Source organism: Littorina saxatilis, linkage group LG6, assembly GCF_037325665.1.
Source record: "Littorina saxatilis isolate snail1 linkage group LG6, US_GU_Lsax_2.0, whole genome shotgun sequence".
Classification (NCBI taxonomy): Eukaryota; Metazoa; Mollusca; class Gastropoda; order Littorinimorpha; family Littorinidae; genus Littorina; species Littorina saxatilis.
The window spans coordinates 31,559,687-31,578,987 of NC_090250.1; the positions used below are offsets into that span (position 1 = coordinate 31,559,687).

The 19,301-nt window shown below is 41.4% G+C and overlaps 2 protein-coding genes across 2 annotated transcripts; both read right to left on the reverse strand.

Annotated features, from left to right (window-relative positions):
• Window positions 1-286: 286 nt before the first annotated feature.
• Window positions 287-9,986, reverse strand: LOC138969008 (uncharacterized). Its single transcript, XM_070341696.1, has 3 exons — window positions 9,890-9,986; window positions 6,833-7,005; window positions 287-3,925 (listed from the first exon to the last, which is right to left on the reverse strand). The coding sequence occupies exons 2-3, from the start codon at window positions 6,983-6,985 to the stop codon at window positions 3,722-3,724; spliced, it is 357 nt and encodes a 118-aa protein (XP_070197797.1). The 5' UTR covers window positions 6,986-7,005; window positions 9,890-9,986; the 3' UTR covers window positions 287-3,721.
• On the reverse strand, window positions 7,240-18,789 carry LOC138967979 (uncharacterized). The gene is made up of 5 exons (XM_070340541.1): window positions 18,661-18,789; window positions 17,186-17,674; window positions 13,273-13,499; window positions 12,478-13,140; window positions 7,240-7,318 (listed from the first exon to the last, which is right to left on the reverse strand). The coding sequence occupies exons 1-5, from the start codon at window positions 18,787-18,789 to the stop codon at window positions 7,240-7,242; spliced, it is 1,587 nt and encodes a 528-aa protein (XP_070196642.1).
• Window positions 18,790-19,301: the final 512 nt, after the last annotated feature.

A 19,301-nucleotide genomic window follows, 5' to 3' on the forward strand; every position in this document is an offset into this window, starting at 1 on the left:
TCCAAATTTGAAAAAGATCCACCGAGAACGTTGGCGTTGTGATGTGGTGTAGCGGCTTTGGTGTGTCGGTATGGGGGCCCGGGTAGCTGAGGTGGAACCAAATTCGGTTGAGCGCTGCGCGCTGAGAGCACGTGTTGAAATATCTCATCGATCAGGTTGTGTCCGGGGTCTCTGTGAATAAGCCCACCAAATTTGAAGCAGATCCATCGAGAACTTTGGCCGTGCATCGCGAAGACACAGACACACAGACACACAAACACAAGTCGTATATATATACAGATAGATACTGGACAAAAGAAAAATCAGATACATATTCCAGACTTAAGTTTTATTCTATGATCAGTAAATCTTACGAAATGCAGTCATACTTAATACAAATTAAGAATAATAAACACAGAAAGATGTTAAGCAGATTAAGGACTAGCACACATTGTTTAAAAATTGAAAGTGGAAGACATCAGAATATCCCTAAAGAAAATCGTCTTTGTATTGAATGCAATGTCATAGAAGATGAAATACATTTTCTAGATAAATGCAATACATATGTTAAATTAAGGGATGAATTTAAAGAAGATGCTTTACATATCAATATGAAATATGCTAACAAAAATCCAAGTAACTTATTTTTAGAAGACGAAGTTCAAGTTCGTCTTGGTAAATTTGTTACGGATTGTTTTAGCATTGTATAATGCATTATTTGTTGTTTGTTGTGTCAATAACTTTACTGGTTCCTGACAATAAACATTATTCTATTCTATTCTATTCTATTCTATTCTATTCACACACACACACACACACACACACACACACAAAGGATGTTTTGTTTTGCAAACCTTAGATTATGAACGTGTATTCGTAGTTTTAATATTGTTTTTCACACCGGGCAATAGCAGCTGTCAAATGTCACACAACAGACTTGTATTGTTTTTAATTTGCAACACTTTTCTTCTATAACCCAACACATGTTTTTGCTTTGTTTTTGGTATTTCATATGAAATCACATCAACAACATAATTATAAAGCCCATTCAGTCAAACTTCGCTTTTGTAATCATCCCATAATGAATCTGAAGCAATATACATAAACATGTGTTCTGGATATTCAGAAATATCTGCATAGTTATATATTTTTTTAATATGAACAATACGGTCGGGCGCCAACCAGAACGCCTTTTGTCACAGACAGCAAGTTAAAACAAAGAAGAAAAATAATTCGGTGACCTGAAGACAGAGAGACAGATGTTTAAAAATGAGGACAAACAGACAGACGGTTAGATGGATGGACGAACAGACAGAGAGATAGACAGACACACAGACAGACAGACAAGGCACTTCAGAACTACGACAAAAACTAATTTAATTCCCCTTTGATTAGAAACGCAGTCCTACGATGTTCCGAGACGACGGCGTCACAGGAATGCACTGTCAAGGCATTGAAATAATTATAAGTATTTTATTTTAGCACATTTGGTGCCCCACATTCCAGAGGGCATAACGGGCAGTAAGCAATTAGGTAAAATACTGGCACATTCATGGTTGCCCGTTCGATTCGCATTTGAATTTACAGTATTCGCGAGACAGGACTAGAACAGCTTTTTGCTTGTGTAACAACTTCCTCATTTAATCTTCTTCAATTTTCTCACGAAACTAATCAGCAAGCCATTCAAACAACACAATCAAGCACTATATTGTTTGCAAATGTCTGACTGCAGGCACACAGCGAAACTATTTCCACCTACACATGTACGCGAGGCCGACAGGAATTTCAGCTACGCATTCAATAGCAAAGCACGCGTTCGTAACCGTGATTACAATCTTAACCCAAAATCAAACAGTTCAGCGTATTTTGAGCGGATTGAGAGAAGAGCATTTGGAAATATTGAGACGATTCGCATTCAACACATAAAGTATTCAATATAGAGATAATTCAGTCTTATAAAGACCAACAAATATAAAGACCAACCAATATAAAGACCAACCAATATAAAGACCATTCAATATGTGGACAGGCCATCCAGTATGTAGATCATTCAATACAGAGACCATTAAAAAGCAAACCATTTAATGTATATACTTCTTCGCATATAAGCTATATATAGGTTACACACTCCGAGTTCTGAATATCGTGCTTATGCCCTAGGGTCGATTTTCAGATATTACCGAGCCTCAGGACGAGGTGTGTAAGCTTTTTATCCCTTTACTCCGATGTATTCATAAAAAAACACCACTTTTTGACTGTAACTCTGCGGGTGCCTGTTTTCTGCTCATCAAACCTTCCGCGACCGCGACCGCAAATCGTGTCATCAAATCATGTGCGAAACGAGTCCCCTTTTGTCTTTTTGGTAAACGCGCCATAAAACGTCTGCTTTTGTATTCAGTCATCTATAATGCTTAAGAAAACGAATAACAGTTATTTCTAGAGTGTTGAAATGAACTTGGAAATATTATTTTGCATTGTTGGCTTCTGGCTACCTGACCGGTACACGTACCGTCATGTTTCCGAGATTGCGCAGTTCAATGCATTTGATACTGTGCAGTTATCGGACGGTTTCAGTCGGTGACCCAAGTCGGTTTTCAGAGGCATTCACCGAACAGACTGCGTGTGTGATTTTACAAGCGATGAGGATGATTGCTGAATTTGTGCTTATTCGAGCTGTTGTGCTTCAGTGTTCAAATTTGGAAACTTCTTCAATCGTCATTTAGGTGAGCCTTACTTTGATGTCTGTCGTTCAGTCTTAGGCCATTAAGTTATCTGTACTGTACTGCAGTAGGTTTTGTTCTGCTGGTCTATTCAATGTAGGTCAAAACGTGTAAATCGATCTGCCTGCATGACCTGAACCTACACACCGTTGTTTACTTTAAAATTAAAAAAATAACACACGCAAGATCCGACCTTCTTCGCCACCTTTTATTTTAACCGTATCTCCAACTTTGTAAGTGGCAATTTCCATGTTGTTGGTCAACTTGATCAGTAGCCGATGATTCTGCAGCAGACGACAGATGGGACAGCCTTGTTCTGTTGAACCAGATTTAGCAATCGATGCTCTAAAAGCGATAGCAAATGAACAAAACTGTAAGCATACTGTTTTAGTTTGATTTTTATTTCGTCGCTCAGGATTTTGAATCAGGATTTTGTTGTCGGGATTGATCTAAGCGGTTGCCTTCGAAGCGTACTGGAGTTGTGTGCCTTAAATCACTCGTCTCTCTCTATCGCTCTCTCTCTCACCGCTTTGGCCAACTCATAATCTTCACTCAGCTCTTTTCACCCCAGCAGATTATGTGAATTCTGTGTTGTTTTCTTTATTTCTTCAATGTTAAAATGTGTGTAGATCGTTAGCCAAACTGGAGTTCGACTTTTATACCGCAGAATATCTCAATCGTTTTGCTGAAGAAAGTAGTCCCGGAGTCAACGATAAATATGCAGATGACCTCTATAAATTAATCAATTGTTCTCTGAGATCAAAGACAATGACCGATGACAGGTGAGATCGAGACTCGGTGATGATGGATTATCCGTATGGTAAGAATAGATTATCCAGAATGATCACCTCCTCAGCTAACAGAGACAAAGAGGCAGGTCATGGGATACATTCAGTTTGACCGGGACAAACTAAGCACACCTTAATATAGAGACTATTTAGAAATAAACCATTTTTTTATAGACTTCTTCCTATAAAAGCTATATTCATTTAAACCGGGAAAAACTAAGTACAGCAAATGCTCTAGATTTTGCCGAGGAAGAGGATGGCTGCAGAAGAAAGACAGCAACACGCGGTCCCGATCCACAGCGGTACGGAGACCATGCCCGTCAGGTCCTCCAGTGGTCCCACCAAGGTGTACAGGGTGCAGTAGGCCAGAGGAGTACAGGCACTGACCAGAGACATGGCCAGTCCGGTCTTGCTCTTTCCGTCTGCAGATTGTGCTGCCTGAAAAAGAAGACGAGAAACACTACAGTCGAACCTTCCCAGACGGGCGCAGTGGCCTAGTTGATAATACATCGGCCTCCTATGCGGAAGGTCGCGGGTTCGAATCCCGGCCGCGCCTGGTGCGTTAAGGGTGGAGATTTGTCCGATCTCCCAGGTCAACTAATAGGCATACCTGCTAGTGACCTTTCTTTTGTAACACGCAAGCACAAGACCAAGTACGCAGGGAATCCATGTTAGAGTTCGGTGGGTTATAGAAACACGCAAGCACAAGACCAAGTACGCAGGGAATCCATGTTAGAGTTCGGTGGGTTATAGAAACACGCAAGCACAAGACCAAGTACGCACGGAATCCATGTTAGAGTTCGGTGGGTTATAGAAACACGCAAGCACAAGACCAAGTACGCAGGGAATCCATGTTAGAGTTCGGTGGGTTATAGAAACACGCAAGCACAAGACCAAGTACGCAGGGAATCCATGTTAGAGTTCGGTGGGTTATAGAAACACGCAAGCACAAGACCAAGTACGCACGGAATCCATGTTAGAGTTCGGTGGGTTATAGAAACACGCAAGCACAAGACCAAGTACGCACGGAATCCATGTTAGAGTTCGGTGGGTTATAGAAACACGCAAGCACAAGACCAAGTACGCACGGAATCCATGTTAGAGTTCGGTGGGTTATAGAAACACGCAAGCACAAGACCAAGTACGCAGGGAATCCATGTTAGAGTTCGGTGGGTTATAGAAACACGCAAGCACAAGACCAAGTACGCAGGGAATCCATGTTAGAGTTCGGTGGGTTATAGAAACACGCAAGCACAAGACCAAGTACGCACGGAATCCATGTTAGAGTTCGGTGGGTTATAGAAACACGCAAGCACAAGACCAAGTACGCACGGAATCCATGTTAGAGTTCGGTGGGTTATAGAAACACGCAAGCACAAGACCAAGTACGCAGGGAATCCATGTTAGAGTTCGGTGGGTTATAGAAACACGCAAGCACAAGACCAAGTACGCAGGGAATCCATGTTAGAGTTCCGTGGGTTATAGAAACACGCAAGCACAAGACCAAGTACGCACGGAATCCATGTTAGAGTTCGGTGGGTTATAGAAACACGCAAGCACAAGACCAAGTACGCACGGAATCCATGTTAGAGTTCGGTGGGTTATAGAAACACGCAAGCACAAGACCAAGTACGCACGGAATCCATGTTAGAGTTCGGTGGGTTATAGAAACACGCAAGCACAAGACCAAGTACGCACGGAATCCATGTTAGAGTTCGGTGGGTTATAGAAACACGCAAGCACAAGACCAAGTACGCACGGAATCCATGTTAGAGTTCGGTGGGTTATAGAAACACGCAAGCACAAGACCAAGTACGCACGGAATCCATGTTAGAGTTCGGTGGGTTATAGAAACACGCAAGCACAAGACCAAGTACGCAGGGAATCCATGTTAGAGTTCGGTGGGTTATAGAAACACGTAAGCACAAGACCAAGTACGCAGGGAATCCATGTTAGAGTTCGGTGGGTTATAGAAACACGCAAGCACAAGACCAAGTACGCAGGGAATCCATGTTAGAGTTCGGTGGGTTATAGAAACACGCAAGCACAAGACCAAGTACGCAGGGAATCCATGTTAGAGTTCGGTGGGTTATAGAAACACGCAAGCACAAGACCAAGTACGCAGGGAATCCATGTCAGAGTTCGGTGGGTTATAGAAACACGAAAATTCCGAGCATGCATCCTCCGAAAGCGGCGTGTGGCTGCCTGAATGCAGGGGTGAAAATGATCATACACGTAAAACCCCACTCGTGCTAAAAACACAATTGTACGTGGGTGCCTCATCCCATGAACGCAGAAGAAGAAGAACCTGCCCTGGCGACCACCTGTCGATAACGACCAGCTGCCCACAGCGACCGCCCCAACAACCCCGACGAGTTCTTGTTCAATATATTTTACCTTTCCATTGCGACTATATATATACCTCTCTATATATGACGACCACTTTTGGACAGTCCCTTTGGTTGTTGTTATCAACAGGTTCGACTGGACAATTTGTTTCATTTTTCGTGTGAAACGTTTACACAGCTACCTATCTACAACACACATAGCTACCTTCCTACCTACCTACCTGCATTACTGATTTACTGAGTGCCTACACATAAACTGTCTATTCACGGTCATCTATTTATTACGGATACCTGTCTAACAACTTACCTTTAATTTACATATACCACCTACCCACCTACCTACCTACCTTGGGAGTTAAAGGCTGTATATATCGTTAATGCTAGCAAAATAAGGCTGGGTCGGGTAAAACAATTCACGTCTAAACTCCAGTGAGATCCACATTAAACTGAATGTTTCATTTTGTCCTCGACACTGCTGACACACAACTAAATTGAGAAGAAATGGCTATTCAAAAGCAACGCAATGCGGTGTTTTGTAATCTTGAGACTTCATCGTTGCAATACTATAAGAAAAGATCGTTAGGTGTGACGGAGACCACCATGTAAACTGAAAAATGGAACCAAAACAATCAGTCCCGGATAGCCAGATTGAAAGGACGCTAAAAAAAAAAGCAACCAACTCATCAACCTACCTACATTAAATATGTTTCCACTTTGCCAGAGGGAGCTACAATATTGACAAAATTAATGTATGTTGACGGACGGTGAAGCTTTCATGACAAGTTATTGACTGGTTAATTCTAGGTTGTTTGGCTGACAGTCTAAGCCAGAGCAGATGTGCCTATGATCAGAACTGAAATTAATTCACCAACAAGCCATATCATTCGCACAAAGCGACAAATAATAAACGTTATGTGAAAAAAAACCATAACTGCAACTGTTTCTTTGTATTCACTAGTTTACGACAACATTACGTCATTCACCTTATTCAACCTACCATGGACTGCATGACGTCATTCATGACGGCATAACAGACGGAGAAATTGCAGGCCCTCTGAAAGCCGGCCACCACGGCGGTGAGGAGGAAGACCTCCAGTCTGGCGGTCAATGCCAGGGCTAGCATGCACAGTGCTGTCAGTGCACTTGACATTACGAATTCCACGCGATATCCTGCGAATAATATTGTTCAAAAGAAGAAGAAGAAGAAGAAGAAGAAGAAGAAGAAGAAGAAGAAGAAGAAGAAGAAGAAGAAGAAGAAGAACAACAACAACAACAACAACAACAACAACACCACCACCACACAACAACAACAACAACAACACCAACACCAACACCACAACCACCACCACCACCACCACCACTGTTCCTTCTTCTATCTCTATAGGCAACTCTGACATCAAACTCTCATCCTCTGCTAGAAACCTTGGAGTGACCTTCACAGACACCCTCTCCATGGACAAGCACATCACGAACATCTGTAGATCTGCATACACTGAGATCAGAAAAATCAGCAGCATCAGACATCTTCTTTCCTTTGACGCCACCAAAACTCTTGTCTGCTCTCTCATTCTCTCCAAATTTGACTACTGCAACGCTCTACTCACAGGCATTCCCCAGCACCTCACAGACAAACTTCAGAAAGTCCAAAACACAGCAGCTAGACTCATCTTCAGGGCAAAGAAACACGACCACATACAACCACTTATGCAACAACTCCACTGGCTTCCTATATCTTCCCGCATCATACACAAAACCGCCAACATCTGCTTCAACTCTTTCACTGATCCTCACTTTCCTGTCTATCTTTCTGAACTCTTGCATCCTTACACTCCATCCAGACAGCTTCGCTCATCCACTGACAGCAGAATACTTTCCATCCCACGCACCAAAACCAAAACCACTGGCGACCGTTCTTTCTCCTTTTCCGCTCCCACTCTCTGGAATCAACTTCCCCACCCCATCCGTCACTGTAAAACCTCTTCCACTTTCAAAAGGTCCCTTAAAACCCACCTTTTCAAGTCTGCTTACAATACCTGAAGCACACGCCTGCCTCGTGATATGTTTTTATCTGCCAGCATTCCAATAAACTCACTAGTTAAATATTTTTATTGGGTATATATGTACTACTGTTGTTTGTAAAAATGTTAATATGTTTTAAACGCTTACTTAATTCTTTTTATGTATTTAAATATTTGTTGAATTTATTGTGTGTGTGTGTGTGTGTGTGTGTGTGTGTGTGTGTGTGTGTGTGTGTGTGTGTGTGTGTGTGTGTGTGTGTGTGTGTAAGTGTGTATGTGTGCTTGTGTGAGGTTGGGGGTGTGTCAAAATGTGTTGTGCAATATGGCATGAAAATCCTTTTAGATTTGTTGTTAAAAATTACAGCTTTGTATACCATGTTTATTATCTTTTATGAAGTAATTATAGTTATGTTTTTTTATTTGTTCGACCTTCTTAGGATTATGGAGTTTTATGCACTGCCTGTTATAGTTAACTAAAATATTTTACTTGAAATAGTCCATTGTAGTCGGTGTAGGCCTTAAGCTTATGTTAATCGTTTGTCCAGTATTTAATTTAATTCTCTATTTTCGTATGAACTCAAATGTTTAGTGTTCTTAGTATGTCTTGTTAGGCTAAGTTCTATTTAATCAGAGTATGTTTGCGTGTGCTTATACCTAGTGATATTGCAAAGCGCATAGTGCTTTTAGTTATGCGCTATAGAAATCTCCTTAATAAATAAAATAAATAAATATAAACAACAACACACAACAACACCAACACCACACAACAACAACAACAACAACACCACCACCAACAACAACAGCAACAACAACATCAACAACGAAATCGAAAAAATAGTTCTTGAAACCAAAAATGATAACTACGAAGACTGCATGCACCAACACAGAAAGACGAGGATATAAAAGGCATACTTCCACACGTCCATGTCCTACTTTTAGTTGACGTTCCTATATGTCATAGCGCTACTCTTCTCACAGGTACATGGTTGCCACGAACACCTGAATTTATGTTTTGATATTCCGACAAATGAGTTGAGAAAGTGTAGCTACCCTTGATGATGACACAAAGAAGACATACGGAGGAGTAGATTTTCCGGGCATACTTATGCGTGTTCAAATGAAAGAAGGTAGCTTTCGATCAGAAAAACAACTGAACGCATGGATTAAAATCAATCAATCAATCAATGAGTCTTATATCGCGCATATTCCGTGGGTACAGTTCTAGGCGCTCTGCAGTGATGCCGTGTGAGATGAAATTTTATACGGCCAGTAGATTGCAGCCATTTCGGCGCATATTTACCTTTCACGGCCTATTATTCCAAGTCACACGGGTATAGGTAGACAATTATTAACTGTGCCTAAGCAATTTTGCCAGGAAAGACCCTTTTGTCAATCGTGGGATCTTTAACGTGCACACCCAATGTAGTGTACACGGGGGGAGGTTCGGACACCGAAGAGAGTCTGCACACAAAGTTGACTCTGTGAAATAAATTTCCGCCGAACCTGGGATCGAACTCACGCTGACAGCGGCCAACTGAATACAAATCCAGCGCGCTACCAACTGAGCTATATCCCCGCCCAATGTATGCAAAATGTCCTATTTGCATACATTAAAGCGTGTAATTGTCAGTCAAAATGAGCGAGTCATGTGTGTCTTACACACTAGATGTGTACTTTGTTAACAGTCCAACAAGCCAACCTTTTCAATAGTGAAAAAAGTGGTTCTCGCAAGCCGTAACTGGAATACTTGCGCCAAAGTGGAATCACGCAGAGGTGTGTATCTGCTGCTAGGGGTATATGATAAACAAAAACCCGCTTCATTTGCAGATGTCAAAAAGTGGGGTAATAGAAAAAGAATTGGGCAGGATAACACAGGCCTAGAAATATCAAGAGATTGTCCCCAGTCTCAGCAAAATAAGACCACAGTTTGCATTGTTTTGAATTACAGAAACAAAGAAGCATCTAAGTAGATATAATATCCGAAACAAACTGTGTATATTCATACACTATTTTGGGAATGTTCACCTTAAACTTACCTAGAAATGCCAATACTCTGGGCTGCACAATGCTGATGAGAAGGTACGATGAATAGTAGATCAGAAAACCTATAGACGCAGTTTTAACACCCTGCTCATACCTGAATGTAGAATAAATAACACTTATTAATTGTCAGACTCATTTGGAGTACACCACGCATCAGCAATTATCACATTTACTTGAACAACATCAATACACACCCCTGACATTTTAAGTTAAAAAAAGGTAATAACAACACAATGGTGAAGCTTGTATAGACTGATATGATATGATAATATTCAAGTATTCTTCAAGCCTGGACATGTATTGCAGTGAATCTCCAGCTGTCTTTAGGGTAAAGTCAAATTATGAAGAAAGTGATAAGGCTTTTTCTCAAAGGCACAGTAATCTCCTTAGCGGATTATGACTTCATTCAGTTATTCTGCAGAAAAACAGAAATGCTGGAGAAAAACTGTTTGTTTCTGCAGCATTTCTGCATAATGTCATCTTTCGCGAGAGTAAAACAATTTTACTGCAGTAAAATTGAAATCACGAATGCTGCAGTAAAACGGTGATGCTGTTTTACTGGAGAAAAACTGTTTACACTTTTTCTTCAGCATGCATTTTGGCATTATTCAGTTATTCTGCAGAAAAACAGAAATGCTGTAGAAAAACTGTCTTTTCTGCAGCATTTCTGCATAATGTCATCGTTCGCCGATCCCCAAGCAACGGGCTTTTCTGGAGCAAAACATTTTACTGCAGTAAAATTGAAATCAAGAATGCTGCAGTAAAACGGTGCTGTTGTTTTACTGCAGAAAACCTGTTTACATTTTTTTCTGCAGCATTTTGTACTGGCTCTTGGCGGATTATGACATCATTCAGTTATTCTTGAGAAAAACCAAAATGCTGGAGAAAAACTGTCTTTTCTGCAGCATTTCTGCATAATGTCATCTTTCGCCGAAGCAACGTTTTTTACTGTAGTAAAACAGTTTTTCTGAAGCATAATGTTTACTTGGTTTTCTGCAACATTATTGCGATTAACTTTTTCTTCAGAATAGTCTGTGACAGCTTTTCTGGAGAAAAACGAACGACCTTGTGAAGTAGCGTTTGTATTCGTCGCCCCCTGGGATAGTATAGTAGTTTGTTCCGCAGTGTACCAATCAGAAGGCGTGTAGCATAAGGGCATTATATTCAACTTCACAATGGCGGCCGAACGTGAACAATTTCAAATTTGATTTCAATTTTACTGCAGAAAAAACGCTGCTTCGGCGAAAGATGACAATGCAGAAATGCTGCAGAAAAGAACGGTTGTTCTCCAGCATTTGTCTTTCCTGCAGAATAACTGAATAAAGTCATAATCCGCTAAGGATACAGTAAGCCTCCCGTAAACCATCAAAGATACGGTCAGGCTTTTACACACAGTACAAATACCCTTTCATTTAAACACTCACCGATGGAGAACATCCTAGGTGCCCTCCGTAAAGAGCGAACAATTTTCAAAGAATTTAGTTTTGCGTGGTTTATCTTACCCCTGAGCCATCGTGAACCCGTGTGATCCAGTTTCCCTTTTTCACAATGTAGTCGTCAGTTAGTCATTTGAATGCGACTCGATGTGAGCTTATATGCAATAGCACGTTTTTATGCACGAAACAAACGGCTGTGGTTCACAAGAACTCTAGCGATGGCTTTTGACTGTTCAGCGGAACTGGCGATATGCATAAACCGTCGTCTGCTACGACCCTTCCGGGCTTTTCTTTTTTCCAACTTTCACAACTTCGAATTGTACTGATCTTGTCTTGATGAACAAATCATTCTTTTATGATTAAATAATGTTTGTGTAACAAGCTGTCAATTTATTATTTAGATTTTAAAAGTTAGGTCTAGCGCAAAAACGCACCACGGTCCAAAAACATTCTGATAATTATCGATCCACGGCTATCGCCAGTTTACATCGATAGAATGAGACCCGAAGGGAAGTAACTCATTTTTGACCTGAGTTCAGGATGGGTCCAAAAAGTGTCCGAGACAATCTGCAAAATTAATTCTTTAAAAATTGCTCGCTCTTTACGTAGAGCACCTAGGATGTTCCCGTTTGGTGAGCATTCAAATGGAAGGGTGTTTGTACTGTGTGTAAAAGCCTGACAGTATCTGTGATGGTTTACGGGAGGCTTACTGTGCCTTTAAAGTGAATTTTGCTGTAATTGTAAGAAGTGTTAAGAAAATAAATAACACAGAAAATAGGGATGGAGCTGCTAATAGACGATTTTCGAAAAGACCTCCATGGGGTTTGTATGGGTTGTGAAAGAGTGAATACCCTTGCTTCTCTTCTGACAAATGAATTCACACGTGCTGTCCACGTGTTTCCGACACACCCCTCGCTAGTGATTGGACCCTCCAATGTTTGCCCGGGTAAATGCAAGGGTATTCACTCTTTCCCAACCCATACAAAGCCGAGTTATTTTCGGAATTCCTCTATTGTTTAAGATAACGAAAGAAACAATTCTGAATGTGGACATGAGCATGCTATGATTCAAGCATGTGCATGTGGTTGCCAGAGAAACTAGAGTTGCTGGAAAGCAGTTGAACTGAAAAAAGTGAAGAACAATACCTCGATAGTTTGTCAGAGCCAGGGGGCGCATCAGGATCTCCTCCGTAGATGCCTTTTCCCACAAAATCAGAACCACTGTAGGTAAACATAAACATCACTCCAACAGAAAAGTAGGATGCAATGCAGACGCACGCCACCTTCGCCTTAAAACCGCCCGGTCCAAATGCTCGGCGTTTGGTGTCTGTGCTCTTTGTAAGCAACAGGTCTTCCAGTGTACCCTTTGTTGCTGCTAACTGCTCGGAATGGTGAAAACGGCGAGGAAACTCTTGTGTTCCATAGGAAGCAGACCCAGAAAATGCGTTGGAGTTAAGCAGTTCGTCCTTCTCTTCTGAAGTTTCGTCTTCTTCGGACAGGAGAGGGATATGTTCTGAATCCCTCTGTTGTGCCTCATCCCTAAGTGTTAAGGTCGGGTCAAAGTAGATTCCAGCACTGCTGTAAGAACGGACACTGTTCTCTAAAGCCTCTTCCCACGCACTTCGTGCTCCTTGATCTTCAGGTTGTTGGTGGTTGTCAGGAGTGACCTCAATGTCAGTGTTGAGGGTACCATGACATTGGTTTTGTCTGAGCTGATGGCGACCTGTGAGCAGAGTGATGAGAAGACCCAGCGCTACGAAGATGAGGACCACCACGCCTTGAGCTGACGTCTGAATGCACAGGCTGGCACTGTAACAGAGAGGTAGATGCTGAGTTATACGGACACCGTCTCTGTCACAAGTCAAAACAAAACCATCACCACCAACACAAAATAACCACTGCAGCCACCTCCACCATAACAATCAACACAAAGAGACTCACCCCTTGATGTGTGACAAGCCAAACAGAGATGTGAAATCCACCACCCCTAGAGTTCCCGTGGACAACCCACCAGCGGACGCCATGACGAGTCCAACCAGAATGACAGAGGTGTGATCAGAACGAGGGGTGCACATCAGTATGAAGGACTTTGAGAAACTGTTTATTGAATCGAAACCAATGTCCAACAGCACAAAGGCCAGTACGCCCAAAGCTGCTTTGAACGGTGCCTGTGGATTAAAAGAAAGAGGAGAGCAATCAAACATCTTGAAGATATAGTTGTAAGGAATTTTCTTTTTTTTATTAATATAGAAGTTAACCGACAAAGTTATTTTCAAAACCATACCTCTTCCGTTCCTACAGTTTTAGGTCATCGTTATCAACATCATCGTCATTTTAACGGAAGAAGAAGAACAACAAGTCGCGTAAGGCGAAAATACAAAATTTAGTCAAGCTGTCGAACTCACAGAATGAAACTGAACGCACTGCATTTTTTTCAGCAAGAATAGTCGTAGCATCGTCAGTCCACCGCTCGTGGCAAAGGCAGGGAAATTGACAATCCAGAATACCGCGGTAGTGGTTGCGCTGAGCAGGATAGCACGCTTTTCTGTATCTCTACTGTTTTAAACTTTCTGAGCTTGTTTTTAATCCAAACATATCATATCTATATGTTTTTGGAATCAGGAACCGACAAGGAATAAGATGAAAGTGTTTTAAATCGATTTCGGAAATTTAATTTTAATTATTATGTTCATAATTATTTTTATTTTTTAGAGCTTGATTTTAATCCGAGTATAACATATTTATATGTTTTTGGAATCAGAAAATTATGAAAAATAAGATGAAAAAATTAATTGTTTTTAGATCGTTTTATAAAAAAAATATTTTAATTACAATTTTAAGATTTTTAATGACCAAAGTCATTAATTTATTTGTAAGCCTCCATGCTGAAATGTAATACCAAATTCCGGCCTTTGTCGAAGATTGCTTGGCCAAAATTTCAATCAATTTTATTAAAAAAAATGAGGGTGTGATACATTCTGGCCATCATCGCTCCACGCTATCGCTTTAAGTCCCTCTGACCGGATGCTCTAGTCCTACGCGAATCTATCAAAACAAGAACTACAGAGTTATCTTCCATATGTTTTTCGCGAGCGCTGATCTAAATTTGAGATCAGTGTTCGCGAGAGGAAAATGATTGCAGATTGGCCGACTTCGACGGTGATCTCCGTTCTGTTCTTCACAGTTATGATAAAGACATCGTTCTAAGGTCAAAACATGTCGACATTTTGGGACTACTGCCCGAAGGAGACCGTAATATATGGTTGTATCACTGTCAACTCGTTACAGAAAAAAATCGTCTGCTCTAGCGAGCCCCGAAACCAACCGGTTGATTATCACGTGACACTTTTGCCATATTTAGAGTTGTTTGCGCAGTAAATACAGCCGCGAAAAATAGCTCGCTTGAAACTGTCTAAAATAAAAATTCCTCTGTAATTAAACATTACAAAACACCATGAAAAATCATTATCGACGATCGCGAATCTGCTTATATTAATAACACATTACAAAAAGTTCTAAATATGTAAAACAAATCGGTTTCCTTGCCAGACAAGGAAACTCAGGGCATCCTGTCAGGGAGAGAATGAGCCGAACTCATTTTGACCTGAGTTCAGGATGGGTGTGATAGTGCCGCCTCAACTGTTACCAAAAGCCTGATATGACGTCATCAAAGACATTTATCGACAAAATGAAAACAAGTAGTTTACTCTGAATCGCTCTACACACACACACACACACACACACACACACACACACACACACACACACACACACACACACACACACATACACCACGACCCTCGTCTCGATTCCCCCTCTATGTTAAAACATTTAGTCAAAACTTGACTAAATGTAAAAAGAAGAAGACGAAGACGAAGAACAAGTGTGAAATGGTTTCAAATTTGAAAGTGAGTTGATTCAAACGCTCAATGTCAACTAGAAGCGATCATTGAAGTTCATTTGTTGGAGGTCCTGCGGCTAATACAACAAGATGTAAAAGTAACAATTTGCTAACTTCCGTTTTGGTAGGCCGTGAGCTAACTGTTGTAATCAGTACATATCAATTACGTGTAACGCATGTCTGAGAGCAATAAACACTACCACAAACGTAATAGGCCTATATACGGAACTGTCCTGGTATGCCTTGAAAGAACATGATTTTTTTTTTAAATTAGAAGGTGCAGTATTTTCAGACATACTTCATTTCAAATCGAAACAAAACATCGTATTTGTTTTGTTGCTGTTCTAAACCTTCACATTGCACACGACCGATTCGATAATGTGGCTTCTCGTGATCTATGCAAATTTCGGGGATATGTGCAAGTTTAAATACCGACCTGTTATTTATGATTTGATAGCCTAATACACGTTTTATCGATTAGAAAATAACAATACAATTTTACTTTTATATCAAATAGATTATTGGTAGCAAAACACGTATCAGACGATCTGTTGCTTCCACAAAATGAACGCCCCTCTAGCAACTACCGTAAACTACCTTGTATACGCCCACCCCCCTATGCACCAATTTTGCCCAGAAGTTGGAGGTGGGCGGTTACTAGGTACTATACCCTTTGCTAGAATAACGATATGTTGGTCACTTGGCATGGAAGTGTTCAAAGGATGCGTTATTGCACAAAACTTTCCTCTCTCTCGATCACTCTCTCTCTCTCTCTCTCTCTCTCTCTCTCTTTCTCTTTCTCTCTCTCTCTCTCACACACACACACACACACAGACACACACACAGACACACACACATACACACACACACACACACACACACATACACACACACACACACACACACACACACACACACACACACACACACAAGCAAACCACGAAGGAAATCTTGTTGCTTTATTGTCTGTAAACAAGTTTATAATTTAAAAAGATAATGCTAACTGAAAAGGATTAATCCAGATCTGCAGTTGCACTGATTTAAGTCATCAAATTCGAGGGACAATCTATTGAAATAAAAATCGTGATCAAAAATCGGTCTTTTCAACTTCAGAAGATCTTTGAAAATGTCAACTCTCTTTCATTACTCAGCTTCACTGCGGTGAGAGTACAAATTAACGGTAGGCCTTTATAACAGCGTCTTGGCATTGTACACTCGGATTAATATTCTGTACCGCATGCGGAAGTTTACCAACACTAAAAACAAATTTTACAACAATATTTTTTGTGACATCATTAATCAAGAAGTGGGGGGTGGGCGTTTACTAGGTAGTATGCCCCATGCACAGCTTTCGGCCAAAAGTAAGTGGTGGGCGTTTATTTGATTCTGGGCGTATACAAGGTAGTTTACGGTACTGAGTGGTGTCCCCTGACGCGAAACTAACGATTCAGGTCGACGCTTTGCTCATTATATTTTCTCCAAAAAAACTTCGCATGTTATTTCCCTTGTTGTATCTGCATGCATCGGGGAGGCTGGTACTAAGCATGTTTTGAATCCTACATGTTTTATATTCCCATAGTTGTTGCCTTGAAAAATGCGAAACCCGTTAATTTACTGAGCTAATGCTTTCGCGTTCCATGTCATCCGCTACGTAGGACAGAGTCAATCGAATCGGTCGACTTCCACAATTAATGTAGGTCTAGCTCGAAATGGAAAAAACCCACTTGTGCTTTTCTATTAGCCGCAGGGAATTTTAGAAAGAAGAAGAAGAAGAAGAAGAAGAAGAAGAAGAAGAAGAAACAAAAGAAGAAGTAATACCTTAAGCATACCAACGCAACGAAATACCCGCCCCCCCTCCACCCCGTTCATCCAACCCCTTACCCCGTAAAAAGAAAAGCCGCAGCAAAAGTCACATCATTGAAACATTCATCATCGAGGGAATCAATATCATACCTCCCTTGTCTCTTCAGTCGGTTCGTCCCGTCCAGTTCCGTTCCCCGGTACTTCCCTCGAGACCTGCTTCATAACATTATTGCTCTCAGAACTCCTAAACAACACTGTAGTAAGAGGGAAGTCTGTCCCAGTTTTCACACCGGTTTCTGCCGACGAGGCGGATGCGTTAAAAGTAATGCTTCCATAGGGAAATGCTGAACCGGCGGTGACGGGGGCGTTCAATTCAGATGAGTGATTGGTCCCGGGACCCAATTTCTGAGCATAGTCCATCAAGTACATCAGGTGCAGAACATTCGCCACGACGAGAAGGCTCATTCCGAGAAGCAGGAGACAAGAGCCGAAGACCGTTGCAATAATTTTACGGCGTCTTGGGTTCGAACCTCTGTCTGTGATCCAGCCGACAAAGGGAAGAAGCAGCAGGGCGGAGGGTCCAGCAATGAGACCTGTCAGTGACACCAGGCTCATGGGCAAGCCTAGTGTCTGCAAAATCTGAACGAGGAAAATCGTTGGATAAAAAATAGCTCTAGATAACTGTTTGATCGAAAGAGGCCTTGTATGATGCGGTGTTAACATAATATCGATGTTTGGTGGCTTGTCGTGAGACCAGAAAATGCTGGTCTGGTAACAAGCCATCAAACATCGTTTTTGTAATCATTTTGGTAGTGCACAAGTACGCCCAATCCCCGACAGGAAGCCCAACTTTTGGAATGCAATTCAGGGCCCAAAACCGCATCAGAAGTCCTCAGAGCTGTCATCATATTTGCAATGTCAGTCATCTATTGTACCTATTCTTTTAAGTGTTTTTGAAGACTTTTCGTTGCGCAATTTGCGATTGCATAGTTTAATTGCAAATTGACCATGACACGTCGAGGTAATTTTCAACATTGGTAGGATCTTTGAGCGTGAATGTTTTCAGTCGTTGTCCTCGGAAACACGAATCCAAAGCCGGGATGGTTCCAAATATGATAAACAGCCTGAGTAGCCCTTACTTTGACAATCTACGTTTCAACTGAAGCTCAAACTCATTCATTACCTCGGTTTGTCACATATGAACATTGTTTTTTTGTTACCCAGCTGGTTATGAATATCAACTCGTGAAAATTATGACAATGTACATTACTTGGCTTACTTGAAATTGATTGACAAAAAAATCGGTGAGAGTGAATAATCTGTATGGGAACGTTTGTTGATAATCATATTTATAAATATTCCAACGACAGGTTTATCATATCGATGTTCGTGTTTTTAAATGTTTATTAAGGACTTCTGTCACACACACACAGACACACACACACACACACACACACACACACACACACACACACACACACACACACACACACACACACACACACACACGCGCGGCACACAACATATCAAGACAAGCCACTCACAGGTACAGTGTAAAAAGACTCAAAGGAGCAGCTAGCTTCCATTGCCCAAAGCTGAGAACTCAACATGAGTTTCTGACATACACTCATTCGGGAAACCTCGCCCTTCGCATCCTTGCATTGCTCACGGCCCTTTGTGGAAGAGTTGAGGTTTGGGTTCAGAGTATCCGTGGCCGTGGTTTGGGACGATCTTTGGGCCATGCTGGGATCCATGGTCGATGACGGGAGAGATGATGGGTAATTGCTACCTGGAAATACGGAATGAGAGAGGCGGACATGCTTAACTTGTATCCCTTTAAAACACATTGCCATCATTACAGAAGCTTTGTAGAAAGGGAGTTGGAGGGAGAAGGCGGGGTGGGAATGGGCGGTGCCTTGACAGGCATTTTAATAAAATATTCTGACCGCAACTTCAAACTGCTTCTGCACATTCACTTTTTTTCCCCCAAAACTGAAATAGGACCATTTTTTAAGGCCAGCAGGTCAGTGTCAGCCGCGTATATTTTTTACAGTCTCGGAAAGAAAGGACATAATAAAGAAAGAAAGAGGAAAACACGCTCTGACTCCCCCCCCCCCCCTTCCAATAAAGAAGTGGAAAATAAGCTCAACGTTGGAAAATATACGTAGAAGCTCTACTGTAAAAAAAATTGACTTATTCTCGCCCCTTCCCCATCCCCTTCCAGTATTATCATTGTTTTATTATCATGCACAAATCATACTGCCTC